Source organism: Sorex fumeus, unplaced genomic scaffold (genome assembly GCF_029834395.1).
Source record: "Sorex fumeus unplaced genomic scaffold, SorFum_2.1 ptg000019l, whole genome shotgun sequence".
Lineage (NCBI taxonomy): Eukaryota > Metazoa > Chordata > Mammalia > Eulipotyphla > Soricidae > Sorex > Sorex fumeus.
The window spans coordinates 40585440-40599241 of NW_026606076.1; the positions used below are offsets into that span (position 1 = coordinate 40585440).

General features: G+C 44.8%; 1 protein-coding gene across 3 annotated transcripts in view; it reads right to left on the reverse strand.

Annotated features, from left to right (window-relative positions):
- NSD1 (nuclear receptor binding SET domain protein 1) overlaps positions 1-13802 on the reverse strand; it is a 100367-nt gene that overhangs the window by 32353 nt on the left and 54212 nt on the right. For all 3 annotated transcript variants that reach the window (XM_056113119.1, XM_056113121.1, XM_056113120.1), the window contains 4 exons: positions 5398-5522; positions 4103-4373; positions 2904-3013; positions 696-771 (listed from right to left, as the gene is read on the reverse strand). In XM_056113119.1, the coding sequence (XP_055969094.1) occupies positions 696-771; positions 2904-3013; positions 4103-4373; positions 5398-5522 (582 nt within the window). The remainder of the gene's footprint in view (positions 1-695; positions 772-2903; positions 3014-4102; positions 4374-5397; positions 5523-13802) is intronic.

The following is a 13802-nucleotide window of genomic DNA, read 5'->3' on the forward strand; positions in this document are numbered from 1 at the left end:
CCCAGCATCCCATATGGTCCCCTGAGCACTGCCAGGAGCAATTCCTGAGTGCATGAGCCAGGGGTAGCCTCTGAGCATCGCCGGGTGTGATCCAAAAAGAAAAAAAAAAAAAAAAAAAAAAGGTGCATGTCAAGACAGCAGGCTGTAAGGGGAGGGAACCTGGCAACCAGCAGGTCTAAAACCGAGCCATGAATAACTTTGCCAGTCTGTGAAAGAGATGGCATGGAAAATATCCACTGCAGTGCTTTAGATGCCATCTGGGTAATTAGAGAATTATGGAAAGGCGCAGTTTTTGCCTTCTAATATTACTACCTGTTCTTTTCCTTTGGGTTTTTTTTTTTTTTTATTGGGGTAGGTGGCACACCTGGCTGGGCTCAGGGCTTACTCCTAGCTCTGCACTCAGGGATCACTCCTGGTAGGTTTCGGGGACCTTATGAGGTGGCGGGGGTCGAACCAGGGTCAGAAGCTTACAAAACAAGTGCCTTACCGGCTCACTATACTAGTATTCTGGCCCCTGATGACTAAGACTAACACTTCTTATTGTCAATTACATTTAATTATTTGATATTGTCATGTGCAGCATTACAAAGACTATTTGGGTCATGTACATTTCAGGTGTGGTCTGTTTTACATACTTGACCAGGTGAAGCACAGGACCGTTTTACATTAAAAAAAAAAATCTCTTAAGTACTTACCTATACCATACTCTTTAGAATGAGAGGCAGCGCGTGATTCAGTTATGTTATTCTCCAGGTGGCCACTTTCATAACACTGGAAGGAAATAAAACATTACACAGTTTACAGAAGAGAAAATCTTTTATTAAATATTTAAACTAAACTAATTGTCAGATACTGAAGACTGGCAATTTTGGATCATCAAAAAAATAAATACCTGTGGTAATAATAAAGGATAAAGAACCAAATGGAAATTAAGGGGAAAGGGATAGGTTTACAGATTGTTTCCAAATCTAGAGATTGGCTTAGTGGCAAAACTGCCCTGTAACTGTGAGGTCCTAGGTTTCATTCCAGACAAGGCTGGGCACAATCCTCAAGCACTAAATCAGGGACAGCCCCAAAGCACAGTCAGGTGCGTATTAAAAACAACAAAACCAAACAAAAACTTCAAAAGACTGACACATATTCCATTCAAATAATAATAATTAAAAAAAAAGATACAAAATTCTGTTCACATTAAAGGGGAAGAAAATGAAGAGAAAGGACAAAGAATGCGCATCCAGAACCTACCTGCTCACTTCTATTCCACATTCTGAATATAACATTGACCTTCTTAAACTGTATCTTTTATTTAAAGTAATAACAGTTTATTAATATTAATACAAAAGACACATCACTTCCAATCCTATAGTCAAAATATGAAACAGGGTGGGGGGGTGGCTTAGAAGGGAGACTACATGCCACGTGCATGTGAGGCCCTGGGTTCCAGCCCCAGCACCACCTGCCATGGTCCTGGTGGCCACCAGGTCAGAGCACCCTGGGGAAGGAACTGAACAACAAGAAGCACAAAGTATAAAATTTACTCCTGGCTCTGCACTCAGGAATTACTCCCAGCAGTTCTAAGGGATGGAATGCCAGGGATTGAACTCGGGTCAGTCGTGTGCAAGGCAAGTTCCTTAGCCACTGTGTTACGGCTCTGGCCCTCATTTTTCTAAAAGTAAAACAGAAGTTAACACACCGCCACCATCAAATCTCATTACATGAATAAAAACCTGCCTGTGCTGCCAAGAAAGGAAGCTCACAGCTTTCCATTAAGGACTGGGACTATCATGCCATTAACTCACTTCCTAAATGGCAGAGTTAGGAAGCCCTTGCACCCTTAAGAAACTACTAAACCAACAGATCATCCCTCTCCTATCACTCACACACACTGCTGGACCAGTTACAGATATGGTGACGTTCCTAGTCCCAAAATTCACTAACCAATAAATAAATAAAAGACTTTAGAGTAATTAGGCACCCAACCACTTAGAGGGTGATGGACTAGCAGTAAGTGTCACTGTTCTGGGCCGAAGCAATAGCACAGTGGGGAGGGCGTCTGTTTTGCACACAGCAGACGTTGAGTTCAATCCCCGGCATCCCATACAGTCCCCTGAGCACAACCAGGAGTGATTCCTGAGTACAGAATCACTATTTAAGTCATCAGGAATGATCCCATGTGCTCCTCTTTTAGTGCCAAATTTAAGGTCCACCTCTCTAATCGAAGAAACTAAACTTTACCCAATGACCACTATTAATTACAGCTAATGCCCCCAAGAAAAGATTGAAAAGGGATAAACAGTGCTAAAGCAATTAGACATACTCTGAGGAGAAAAACCCATTCAATTTAAAACACTAAAGATCTAAGTCCTCTACTAAGATTCAGAACCTCACTCCAGAAGTACTCAGTGGGCTGGAGTAGTGTAATTTGCATGCCAGGCCAAGGGTTCAATTCCTGAAGCCAAGCTAGCAATAGTCTCTGAGCACTCCAAGAAACATTCAGGGGCCAGAGGGATAGCACGACTACTTGTGCTTTCATCACTATCCATGATCCTCTTTGGGGGAAGGAATGAAAAAATTAAGGGGCTGTACAGCGGGAAGGGGTCACTTGCCTTGCACACAGCAGACCCAAGCTTGATTCCCAGGATCCCATATGGTTCCCTGAGCCCACCAGGAGTGATCCCTGAGTGCAGAACCAGGAGTAAGCTCTGAGGACTGCCAGGTGTGGCCCACAAGCAAACAAAAAATAAATAAAATAAAAATAAAACAATCTATTTAAAGGCCAAAAAAGATAGTTTAAAGGGCTAATAACATGTTTTGATCTCCAACACCACGTCATCTCAGACATTCCCCTGGAGTAACCCGTATTTCCTGGGTTTAACTCTATAAAACTGAGTACATTAACATACCTTTTTAGAAAGTCCAAGATCACCTTTCTTAGGCATAAATCCAGGGTCTAAATCATTGGACTCAAGAAGTTTCTTGGTTGGTTTTCTCTGACGTTTACTTTCATAATTTCCTGAAATGCATGTATCTTTTTATTAGATGATTTTTAAATGGACACAGACTAGTTAAAAACATCTGTAGATCACACAAAGAATAAGCCACCCTATTTTTGGCATTTTCCTCATCCTCTTCTGGGGAGCAACACAGTAAGAATCTATTAATTCTAAATTATTTGTTGTGGGGGGGCAGAGGGGAACAGCTCCCGTAACAGACACAAAGGCGAGAATTTTTTGTCAGTATACATGTATACTTAATGTGAGATATAGATATATACACATATATATGCATACGTGTATACAGATATATATATGTCTATATTACAAAACAATTAAGGAAGAAATTCAAAAGGCGAATCCCCTTTAATTGATGACAAGAATAAAATGACAAATAAAATCCAGTGGGCTGTGATTCTGGGCTGAATTGTCCAGGGTTACAATTTCTATTCTGCCTGAAATATTCTTAATAACTCTCTGTGTCAACTAACAGTCGTTGATGAAATCGTTAACTTCCTTAACTAGTCTTTTAAAAGTTTTTGAATTCTACCCTTCTTGATTAAGACTAATTGGGGACTTCATTTCCTAAAGGAAGTTTTCCTGGGCTGTATATAAAGTCGATGGTCAAAGAGAGACAGTTAGAAAGTGGGTTTCTCACTAGGTGAACTATATACAAAGTCTGACGTGCACAAAGCAACGACCTTCAAGGGAGAGTCTCAGGTTGCCTCCCTAGGGATGGGGTGAGTGGCATCACCATGCTCTCCCTCACAGGGGCAGGATCAAGCCCAGAGTAAGAAACTTCCCAGGGCACACATGAATAGTGGAGCCAAGCACTGAAGCATCATACAGCACTATGTCCCTGCCAAAGCCCTATTAGTCGGGGTGAAGAGAAACAACACAGCAAGAAGAGCAGTTTTAACCACTTCTGGACAACACGCCTCCCGCTCCTGATTAGTGACTATAACCAGTTAGTCAACACTTTGGAATCTGGAGGACTTTAAAAATGGGTAGGGTTTGCTCTGTTCCCTCCGACTATCCAAGAATACACAGTAACATCTGCATCCACTACATCATCCCCCTGTACACACTGCGACCCCCTTGCATCTTACCTGGGGTTTTAACTAGCAATTCCTCAGACTCAAGGGCAGGCCGTGGCGAGACTTCCGGAGCCACAGGCACAGACAAGGTCAGCTGTGGCAGCTCAGCATGTCCACCTCCGAGTTCAGACTGAGCCAAAGGCCCTTCCAAAAATGGAGCCTCCCTTTCAAGAACCGGAGGCTCTTCTTTGGTTGAAATCAAAGAATTCTCATCCACCTGCTTGTTCTGAGTACTAGAGCGACATCGGGCTATAAGGTTTTCTTCTTCACAGCGGGAACTTACCTAAGAGGAAGCAGAAATAGAAGCCATAGGATGAAGTTGTTGCAAACTGAAGTCCAGCGTGAACTACACTCAGAAGCGAGGGGAACTCTAACAGGTGCATTAAGTGGACATCACACTAAGCATGATACATCAGACTCAAAAGGACAAACACTGTATGATTCCACTGACATGAAGCACCTAAATGATCATCATGGACACAGAAAATAGAAGAGTGGGGCCCAGGCGCTAAGGAAAGGGGGAAGAGGGTGACACTTTTGAACGGGTACAGGGTGTGGTGTTGGATCATAATGTGCAGAAAAACCCTGTCACTAACAGCACTGGAAATCACAGTGCCTAAAATAATGATGGTAATAAAGCCACCATAATAAATATTAATGTCAAAATAAACAAACATTAATGTCACTAAAGAGGCCAGGAAGGGGTCCATGCTTGGCATATGTGGGGACTACATTCAATCCCTCCTGAGCCCTGCACGCTGTAGCCCTGGCGGTTCCCACGCGCTGCTGGAGTAGTCTTGATGGTCCCTGGATCTCAGGGTCCAAGCAGCTTCACTTCCTCAGGCCCGAACAATTCAACTGCCAAGCATGGTTGGCTCACTGCCTCTGGAAGTGGTTCCCGGTTACCTTAACACTGTTTGGGAGCGCCCCCAACACAGAAAAAAACAAAAAGGGGGTAGAAACAGTAGTGTGGAAAGGAGCTTGCCTTGCGCACAGGCAACCTGGGTTCGATCCCTGGCACCCCATATAGACCCCCCAAGCCCATGGCATGATCCCTGAACGCAAAGAGCCAGGAGAAACACCTGAGAACCACCAGGTATAGCCCAAAACCAAAAGATAAGCACACTCAAAAAGTTAAACATTACTTTTCAATAGTTTAGGGATTTCACTAATTTCTAATATTTCTTATTAAAAAAAAAACACAAACCAGGTTCCAGTTAAGAAAGGAAATTGCTATTACATGAATATTGAAAGTACCAACAGCAGGGTCCAGAAAGCCCAAGAGACCGCATAATACTGGAACATACCTTGTGTACCTGTTCCTGTAACTTTTTTTGTTTTTTCTTAGGAGCAAAGATCTGATCATATTCTTCTGTATATTCCAGAAGCCACTTGCTTGGCTTCCTAAGGCGTTTCTTCTCTGTCCGAACAGCTGAAAGATTAGAAGTTAACATAAACCAAAATTTTAGAGGAAAGAGTTTTCATTCAACAATAGTCACAATCACAAGATACAGAAATGGGAAGTCATATATACCAAAAGACTGTCTTAAGCTAATAGAGAATAAAAATAACAAACTGAAAAAGGCACATCCTACGCAAAAGATGGAGAAGGGGGGCTGGAGCGATAGCACAGCGGGTAAGGCAGTTGCCTTGCACGCAGCCAACATGGCCAACACAGGTTCGATTTCCAGCATCCCATATGGTCCCCCGAGCACTGCCAGGAGCAATTCCTGAGTTCATGAGCCAGGAGTAACCCCTGAGCATCGCCGGGTGTGACCCAAAAAGCAAAAAAAAAAAAAAAAAGATGGAGAAGGGTTCTATCTCTTCTCTCCCACGTGTAAAACGTATATACACTATGAGATACACACATACATTTATATAACACATACACATATCTGTACATACATATAAAATGTACACATATATACAACACATACACAGTCACAGTCCTCCCGTTGTTCATCGATTTGCTCGAGCGGGCCCGGTAACGTCTCCACTGGAGACTTTTGTTACTGTGTTTGGCATACGAACACATCACAGGCTCTCCGAGAGGGGTGGAGGAATCGAACTCGGGTCGGCCATGTTGGCTGCGTGCAAGGCAAACGCCCTACCGCTGTGCTATCGCTCCAGCCCAACACATACACAAAGAACCATAAAAACTAAATTTAAAATGCATGATAAAACTTAGATTCAACCAAGGAGCTAAATTTCAAAAGACATGATTTGCATGCAAGAGGCCCAGGCTCAATCCCTGGGTACAAATAGGTGTGGCCCCCGAACAAGAGCAGAAACAAAATTGGGGGGTGGGGGGATGGCACAGGATACTAAGAAATATAAATACAAAAGGATTCATCAAACATAATTACATATGTCATAAAATGAATGTATAGTATTCCAAAGACATAAAATAAAAACGTAGAATTTGGGTATACAGAGGTCAAAGGAATAGTACAGCAGGATAGGGCATTTGCCTTGCATGCAGTCAACCGGGGTTTGATCCCTGACACCCCATATGGTCCCCAGGTCCACAAGTCCCCAAGCAGACTTCTGATTACATAAATGAACTTTTCTGGTTTGTGGGCCACCCCTGACAGTGCTCAGGGATACTCCAGGCTTGAAGTTTCAGGTTCACTCCCAGTGTTGGTCAGGGAACCATGTGGTGCCAGGTATGAACCCAGGGCTTCCCCCAGGCAAAGCCTGGCTCCAGTGCATCTCCCGGTTGGCAATGGTGTCTCTGCTTGAAAATATTTGAGGTGTCAGTCATTTTCATCCCAGGGAGCAGTAAAATCAAATAAATGCCCACACGGTGCAACATATGGTCTACTCAAGCAGGAAGTGGCAGGCCTTCCCGAGAAGCTGCTGCTGCTGCTGAGTCAAGCAATGTTGGTTCTCTGCGGGGCAGGGGCACAAAGGCTCAGCACAACAAGCTGGGGCCCTTCGCCAGTTATAGATATGGAAAAGATTCTTTTCCCTAACTATTGTAACTCCGGACTAGTAGAAGAAAATACCAAATTCATATTAATGAGTTGAACACCTATGACCATTTACAAACCTGCACACAGAGTTTTTTTTTCTTTTTGGGTCACACCCAGCAATGCTCAAGGGTGATGCTCAGGGGTTACTCCTGGCTCTGCACTCAGGAATTATTCCTGGCAGTGCTTGGGGAACCATATGCGATGCTGGAGATTGAACCCAGGCCAGCTGTGTGTAAGGCAAACACCCTACCCGCTGTACTATTGCTCTGGCCCCTGCACATGGACTTTTACAACAGCTTTATTCATTTTTACAGCAGCTTTAGTAGTCTAACTACTAAATGCCCAACGCTTGGTAGTCTGGGGCACCCTGGAAGGTGAGGCAGGTGAGCCCAACACCTGCCCAGAGTCCGGGCAACCAAAAACCTCCACACTTCACAATCACTGGACTCCACTACTCAGGACAAGCCTCATCCAGAAATTAATCTGTTGAAAAACTCAGGTATCCAGGTGTTTGTGACTGAAATATCCAGCCGCTCAAGGAGTCGGGGATGGGCTACCTCCCCCCATTTTTTCTGGCAGTTATGCTCAAGCCCCCTGATGCTACCTAGTTAAAGATTTAACTCCAGCTATATCGCCTCATTAAAATTTTGGACTTACTAGAGCAACACCTCAAACTCTCTAACACTGATAAACTGGGAGCAGCACACCAGATTGAATGGGATGTAATGTAGAAGGCATCCAATCTCAACAAAATATCAACACAAGAAGGTTTAACCTGTAACAACATTTTGTAATCTCTTACACAAGGACTAACTAACTAGCTCCATGATGAGATAGACATGGGGTTAGAGCGATAATACAGCAGGTAGGACATCTGCCTTGCAAGCGGCAGACCCGGATTCGACCCCCGGCATCCCATATGGTTCCCCCAGCACTGCCAGGAGTAATTTCTGAGTGCAGAGCCAGAATTAACCCCTGAGCACCGCTGGATGTGACCCAAAAAGCGGGAGGGGGGGGGAAATCTTCACTTTCTTCTGAGAAAACATTTTTTGATCATTCTTTTAGAAATTGTCATGAACAACTTCGTAAACCAGTGTTTACATAGCATGTAAGGGGAAAAAAATTTAAAGAAATAAATTAAAACAAAAAAGCAACCAAGACTGGGCTGGCGATTAAAGAAGTGAACAACATACTATTCTGGCAATGGAATATTATCAAGACTTGGAAAGGAACTGTGCCATTAAAGCCATGGGAATGCACAGGGAAAGGGAAATGCTCAGGAACAAGTAAAACAAAATTAAAGGTCCCTGAAGTAATAATTCCAAGTAAATGACATTCTAAAAAAATGACACAACCACAGGACAGAGCAGTTGGCAATGAAAACTGGCGTGTTGCTAGGCAGAATACAGGATGACCCTTGGGGCAGTGAAAGGCTCTAATGGCTACATGTCATCATGTACATGTCCAAACCCACCGACTCACAAAACCAAAGACAACCCCCAAGGTCAACTGAGGACCATGGGAGAGGAGTGGGCTCACTGGCTGTGACAAATGCATGGCCCTCTTCAGGATACTAATAAACGGGGGTGCTCTCAGGGAATACGTGGAAAATTTTGGTTTTACCTTCCCCAATTTTGTGATAAGCCAAAAACTGGCCTGAATACTAAATCCTACATCAATGACTGCTGGCCTTCAGTGGCCAGCATGTCTTTGCACTTGCATGGATCAAGGGTTTCATCCCAGCACCAACACCACCAGGACAATCTGAAACAACTATGTTGGAGGTAAGGCTCTTAACAGTCACCTGCAGATTTCCCAAAATCCTTGCAGGACCAAACCTGGCATTTTCCAGGACAATAAACAGGTCACTGACCCACATCAAAATTTTTTCCTTGCTCGTTATTTTAGAAGAAGTTAAAACCACAAAAGTCAAAATATATAAAAAAATTTCCAAGGAGTCAGGGAGTGGCAGACACACCAGGAAAGGAGCTAAGGAGGATGCATCAAGGACCAGAGGGTTCAACCCTGATGGCCCCCCAGCGCTGCAGGACCAGAGAGGATCCACACCCTCAGGTCCCAATAGTGAAGTGCCTGGCCCAGTCATTTCCATTTCTCCGGTGCATACCCATACCTTCCAAGTCCTAATAATATTCCACTGACAGAGAATCACTGGGAGTGGCCCGTGACCACCACATCCAGAACTGCTTAGGGTTACACTGGCTCTGCTCCCAGGAACTACTACTCTTAGAGATGCTCAGAGGACCATAAAGGATACCAGGGATCAAATCTGTGTCAGCCGCATGCAAGGCAAGTAAGTGCCTTACCTTCTGTGCTATCTCTCCAGCCCCTGAAACATCTCTTGGAGGAAAGAGACCATGTATGTGCATTTCTAGTGATGACAGCAGATGATGACTTAAACGCTATTAAGAAAGTACTCACAAACACAACGGCTCTTGTTAACAAAACCAAAGCAATGAGCAGCACCAGCAGGTTATTTGCACAAGGCACTGTTCAGCCATTACTGCAGCACTATCCTCACTTCCCCGCAAATGCAGTAATCAGATGCACACTTTATAAATAATGTGATAAATCTCCAAAGGGAAAAATGCTCTTCCCACTCATGGTCAAGTCAGTCCATTATGACCTGAAACAGGACAAGACTGCAATTCCAAACATATCTATCAAAACTACAAATGCACTGGACTCTTCTCACCAAACCTCTGCAATAGCAGTAACACTACCACCTCCCTCAAACCCCATTCCTGATCCCCGCTAACTGGACCCCCGCCCCAGAAAGGAATGGCAGCTCACTCCCTCGTCTTCCTGGTGGGGTCAATAAACTCCATTTTCTTCCTTTTGCTCCCCAAGCTGCTGTCCCGCATTCTGTCGTGGTGTCCACCTCTCTGGGTACCTTCCACGCTCAGCTCTGTATTTCCTTGAGTTCAACAAGAAAAGAAGCAAACAACAAAATCCTAGAACAAATGTGATCCTTGGTACCTGACCAACAATCAGGTGTCTGAGCACAGGTATTGCTCCTCAACAAAAATCACACTAAATCACCCTTGAAACTGCGGAAGTTCCACAAAATCCCAATGTGACCGGGATGCACATCATTTCTAACTGGACTACCCCCACGCTCACTTCTCGATGGATGGTCTGTGATTTCTGTGCCACAAAAGGCAGAACTGACTGTCAGATACTGCGCATGACAAAATCTCAAATTACTACTATTTTGCCCTTTAAGAAAAGTTTAGGCAACTTCCACCTTGGATGAGTGGGTACCACATGGTAAATGAAAATAGCCTGGTCACAGTGACTTCCAAATGAATGTGTAAACTGCCTGTTTCAGGCAACTCCTTCTGCCTTAGTCCTCTGCCACTCCCTTCCCCGAGCCTGTCATCGCTGAACCTCCACTGCTCATACAACCAATCCACTTCTGAGTGAAAAAAGCCCATATTACTCATCGCAGGGTTTGAGAGAGGGTAGAGGTGGTACGGTGCTTGCCTGACATACCTTGGACTCAGCACTGAATATGCCACAAGCAACCGGGGTCATTCCAAAACACAGAGCCAGGAGTAAGGGCCCCCTGTCCCAGGATGCTCAGGTGTGTGGCCCCAAACGTCCCCAACTCCAAGTGTCCAAATTACTGACCCAATCCATGCAATCTATAAACAGGCAAACAGAGGCCTACAGAAAGTGATTTGCCAGTGACAGTAAGCAGACTGTGGGAACGAAAGAGGAAAATAACCTTTTGGGTAATGGTGCGAAGTAGTAGAAGTGATGAAAGCCAGTGGGACAAAGAAATCCCACAAGCCCCAGTACGTGGCACCCAGCATACCACTACCACGTCGGCAGGCAAATACCACACAGCCAAGACCTACAGTGGAGAACCGCTGCCATCACTGCTCCCAGAAACGCAGCCATAGTTTTACACTCACACAGTGCAAGAGACCGTCAGCCAGGACCAGGATGGCTGGGGCACACCCGCCCCATAAGCAGGAGTCAGGGATCCTAACCCTGGTGCTTCATGCAGGGAAACCCCAGCAGCTTTGCTGCATGTGATTCCGGGAGCTATGAGCAAGTCTATCTCCGGCTGCACTGCCAACCACGGCTATGACCCCCCGCATACACTATAGGAGGAAATATGGGATCGCTTGTGGGATCACCACAAGTATGTACTTGAGTGCCAGTCATCACAACTGCTAAGGAGGGAGGATAGTCGAAACTACCGGGCTGACCAACTGATGAATGGACAAACAAAATGTGGGCTGGATGCATACACTGAACAGTATTCATCCACAGGAGTAACAGAATATTGATATATAAGCCATAAAAACTTGATGCTAAACAGAGACTCACACACACCACACTTCACTCTTATAATTCTATTCATATGAAATTTCCAGAAAAAGCCAAATGTGATAGAGAAAACTTACTGGCTTGGCAGAAATGTTTATGTGGAGTGAGCACTGAGAGAGCTCAAAAGGCAGGCACACACGCTCTGTATGCAGAAAGCTTGGGATCGATGACCCAACCCTGTGTGAACCCCAAGCACCACCAGGAGCCACCACAAGCACAAGTACGGCCCGTCACCTAATCAGCAGCAATAGCAAAGTGAAGACGGGAGTGTGTGTGTGTGGGGAGGGGGGGGGGGCGCGGGGGGCCCCGGGGCGCAGCATGAGGGAGATAAACATACACACGGAAAAGCACAAAACAGACGAAAGCCTAACATAACATAAAGTCATCTCTACCAATAATTTGAAAATTTTTACTCTATTCTTTTACTAATTGTTAATGTAACAACACTGGTCAGCCGATACCCAGATACAAGACAATTCCTATTGAACTCCTAGCTGGCCTTACGCAGAAATTGACAAGCTACATTAAATAAGACTAAATTTAATATTGAAATGCCAATATTATCTTGAAAAAGGACCGAATTGGAAGACCTTGTAGTTTCCTATTTTACTTTCAAAATTATTTAATTGCCACAAAGATAATTAAGACTCTGTGGAGGGGTTGAAAAGATGGCTCAAGGGGCTGAGAACCCACTATCCATGCAGGGGGCCCATATTCAAGGGTTCTTCAATCCTGGGCACCGTCACATTCCCCACCCCTACCCCCATCACCCTGCTTCTCCCTGAACAGTGGAGCGACCTCAGCACAGAGTCTCTCTTAAGTACTCTGTGACCACCAACGCGTGTAATTACCAACTGACCCAGCAATTCCACTCCTATGAATAAACACTGTAGAAGCAAAGACAGTCGCACAAAACATTGCAAAAGAATCCTCGTAACAGCATTTGTTCTGAAGAGCATTCTGTTTAACAGAATTGTCCACCAGATGATGAAAGAATAAAGTTTATTCATACACGAAAACCTTTTTTAACATAAGGAAATGAATCATGATGAATGCCAGCAAGATGGCAGAATAGACATCCCCACAGTTCCCTTCAGAGAATCACACAGATGAATCAAAATGCGACTATGAGGAGCCAGAGTGGTAGTACAGCAGGGAGGGTACTTGCCTTGTACACAGCCTACCCAACCTCCAGTGCACGTATGGCCCCCGAGCCTGCCAGGAGTGATCCTTGAGTACAGAGCCACGAGTAAACCCTGAACACTACTGTATGTGGCCCACAACAAAAACAAAGCCTGCTATGAGTTCTCTAGAAACCAGCTAAAGGGCCAGAGAGATGCTGTAAAGGCTGTGCATGCGGCTGACTCTGGTCGGACCCTAAGCACCACATATGTGGTTCACTGAGCATCACCAGGAGGGATCCCTGAGCACAGAGCCAGGAAGGTGCCCTAAGCACAGGCAGGTGTGGCATAGCCTAGCCCCCCACCTCAAAAAGAAAAAAAAAAAGGAAAAGAAAAATCACCCCACGCCATGTAATCTCATCAATGGCCAAGACCCAGGACTATAAACTAAAGCTCCTAGAAGAGAGCGCCGCAGAATTTCCTGGAGCTCTCACACTCTATCTCACTTACTTATCAAAAGTAGCACACATCTGTTTGGTTTTAACACACTTGCTTGTATTCTCTCACATTAGGGCTTCAATGGCTCCAGAATGAGATACAACAACCTTCACACACTTCCCTCTTATTGTGGTGGGAAGGTGCTTGGTGGTGGGATTGGTGTTTGAGTATTATCTGTAATGAACTACTGTAAAATACTTTTATAATAATGAAATATATATAAAAAAGGAAAAGAAAATCAGAAACCAGTTAAGAAGCTCTTTTACCAAAGGCAACTGTGAAGCTGAGAACAAAAGTGCCACCAAAGTGAGTGGAGTCCAGTTGTTTTACCCAGACTGCCATTTCCAGAGAGAGTGTAAGGATTTAGGGGAAAAGAGATGGTGTGCTGCATTTACTGCACCCAAGAGTTTAGTGGGGTTGCCCGAAGGACCAGCATCTGTCTAACCACCAAAAGAACGCACATCATTTGGATCCTACATGACACTGAGAATAGAGGATGGAAAGCTGCAGAATGACAGGCTGGTGACAAGGCAGAAAGGAGGCAGCACACTCGGTGGGAACTTGGTGGGAGCCACAAGTTCAGGGTCTTTTCTCTAGAATAGCAGGGAAAGGCATGGAATGAGCATTTGGCCATCAGGACCTTTGGAGACCTGCCCAAGGAACTGGTATTCTTGCCAGCTGCAGGTAGCAGATGGGGAGCTGGCCGACTCTGAGTCGTCAGGGTCCACCAAGAACCAGAGAAAGAGGTTTGTTGCAACA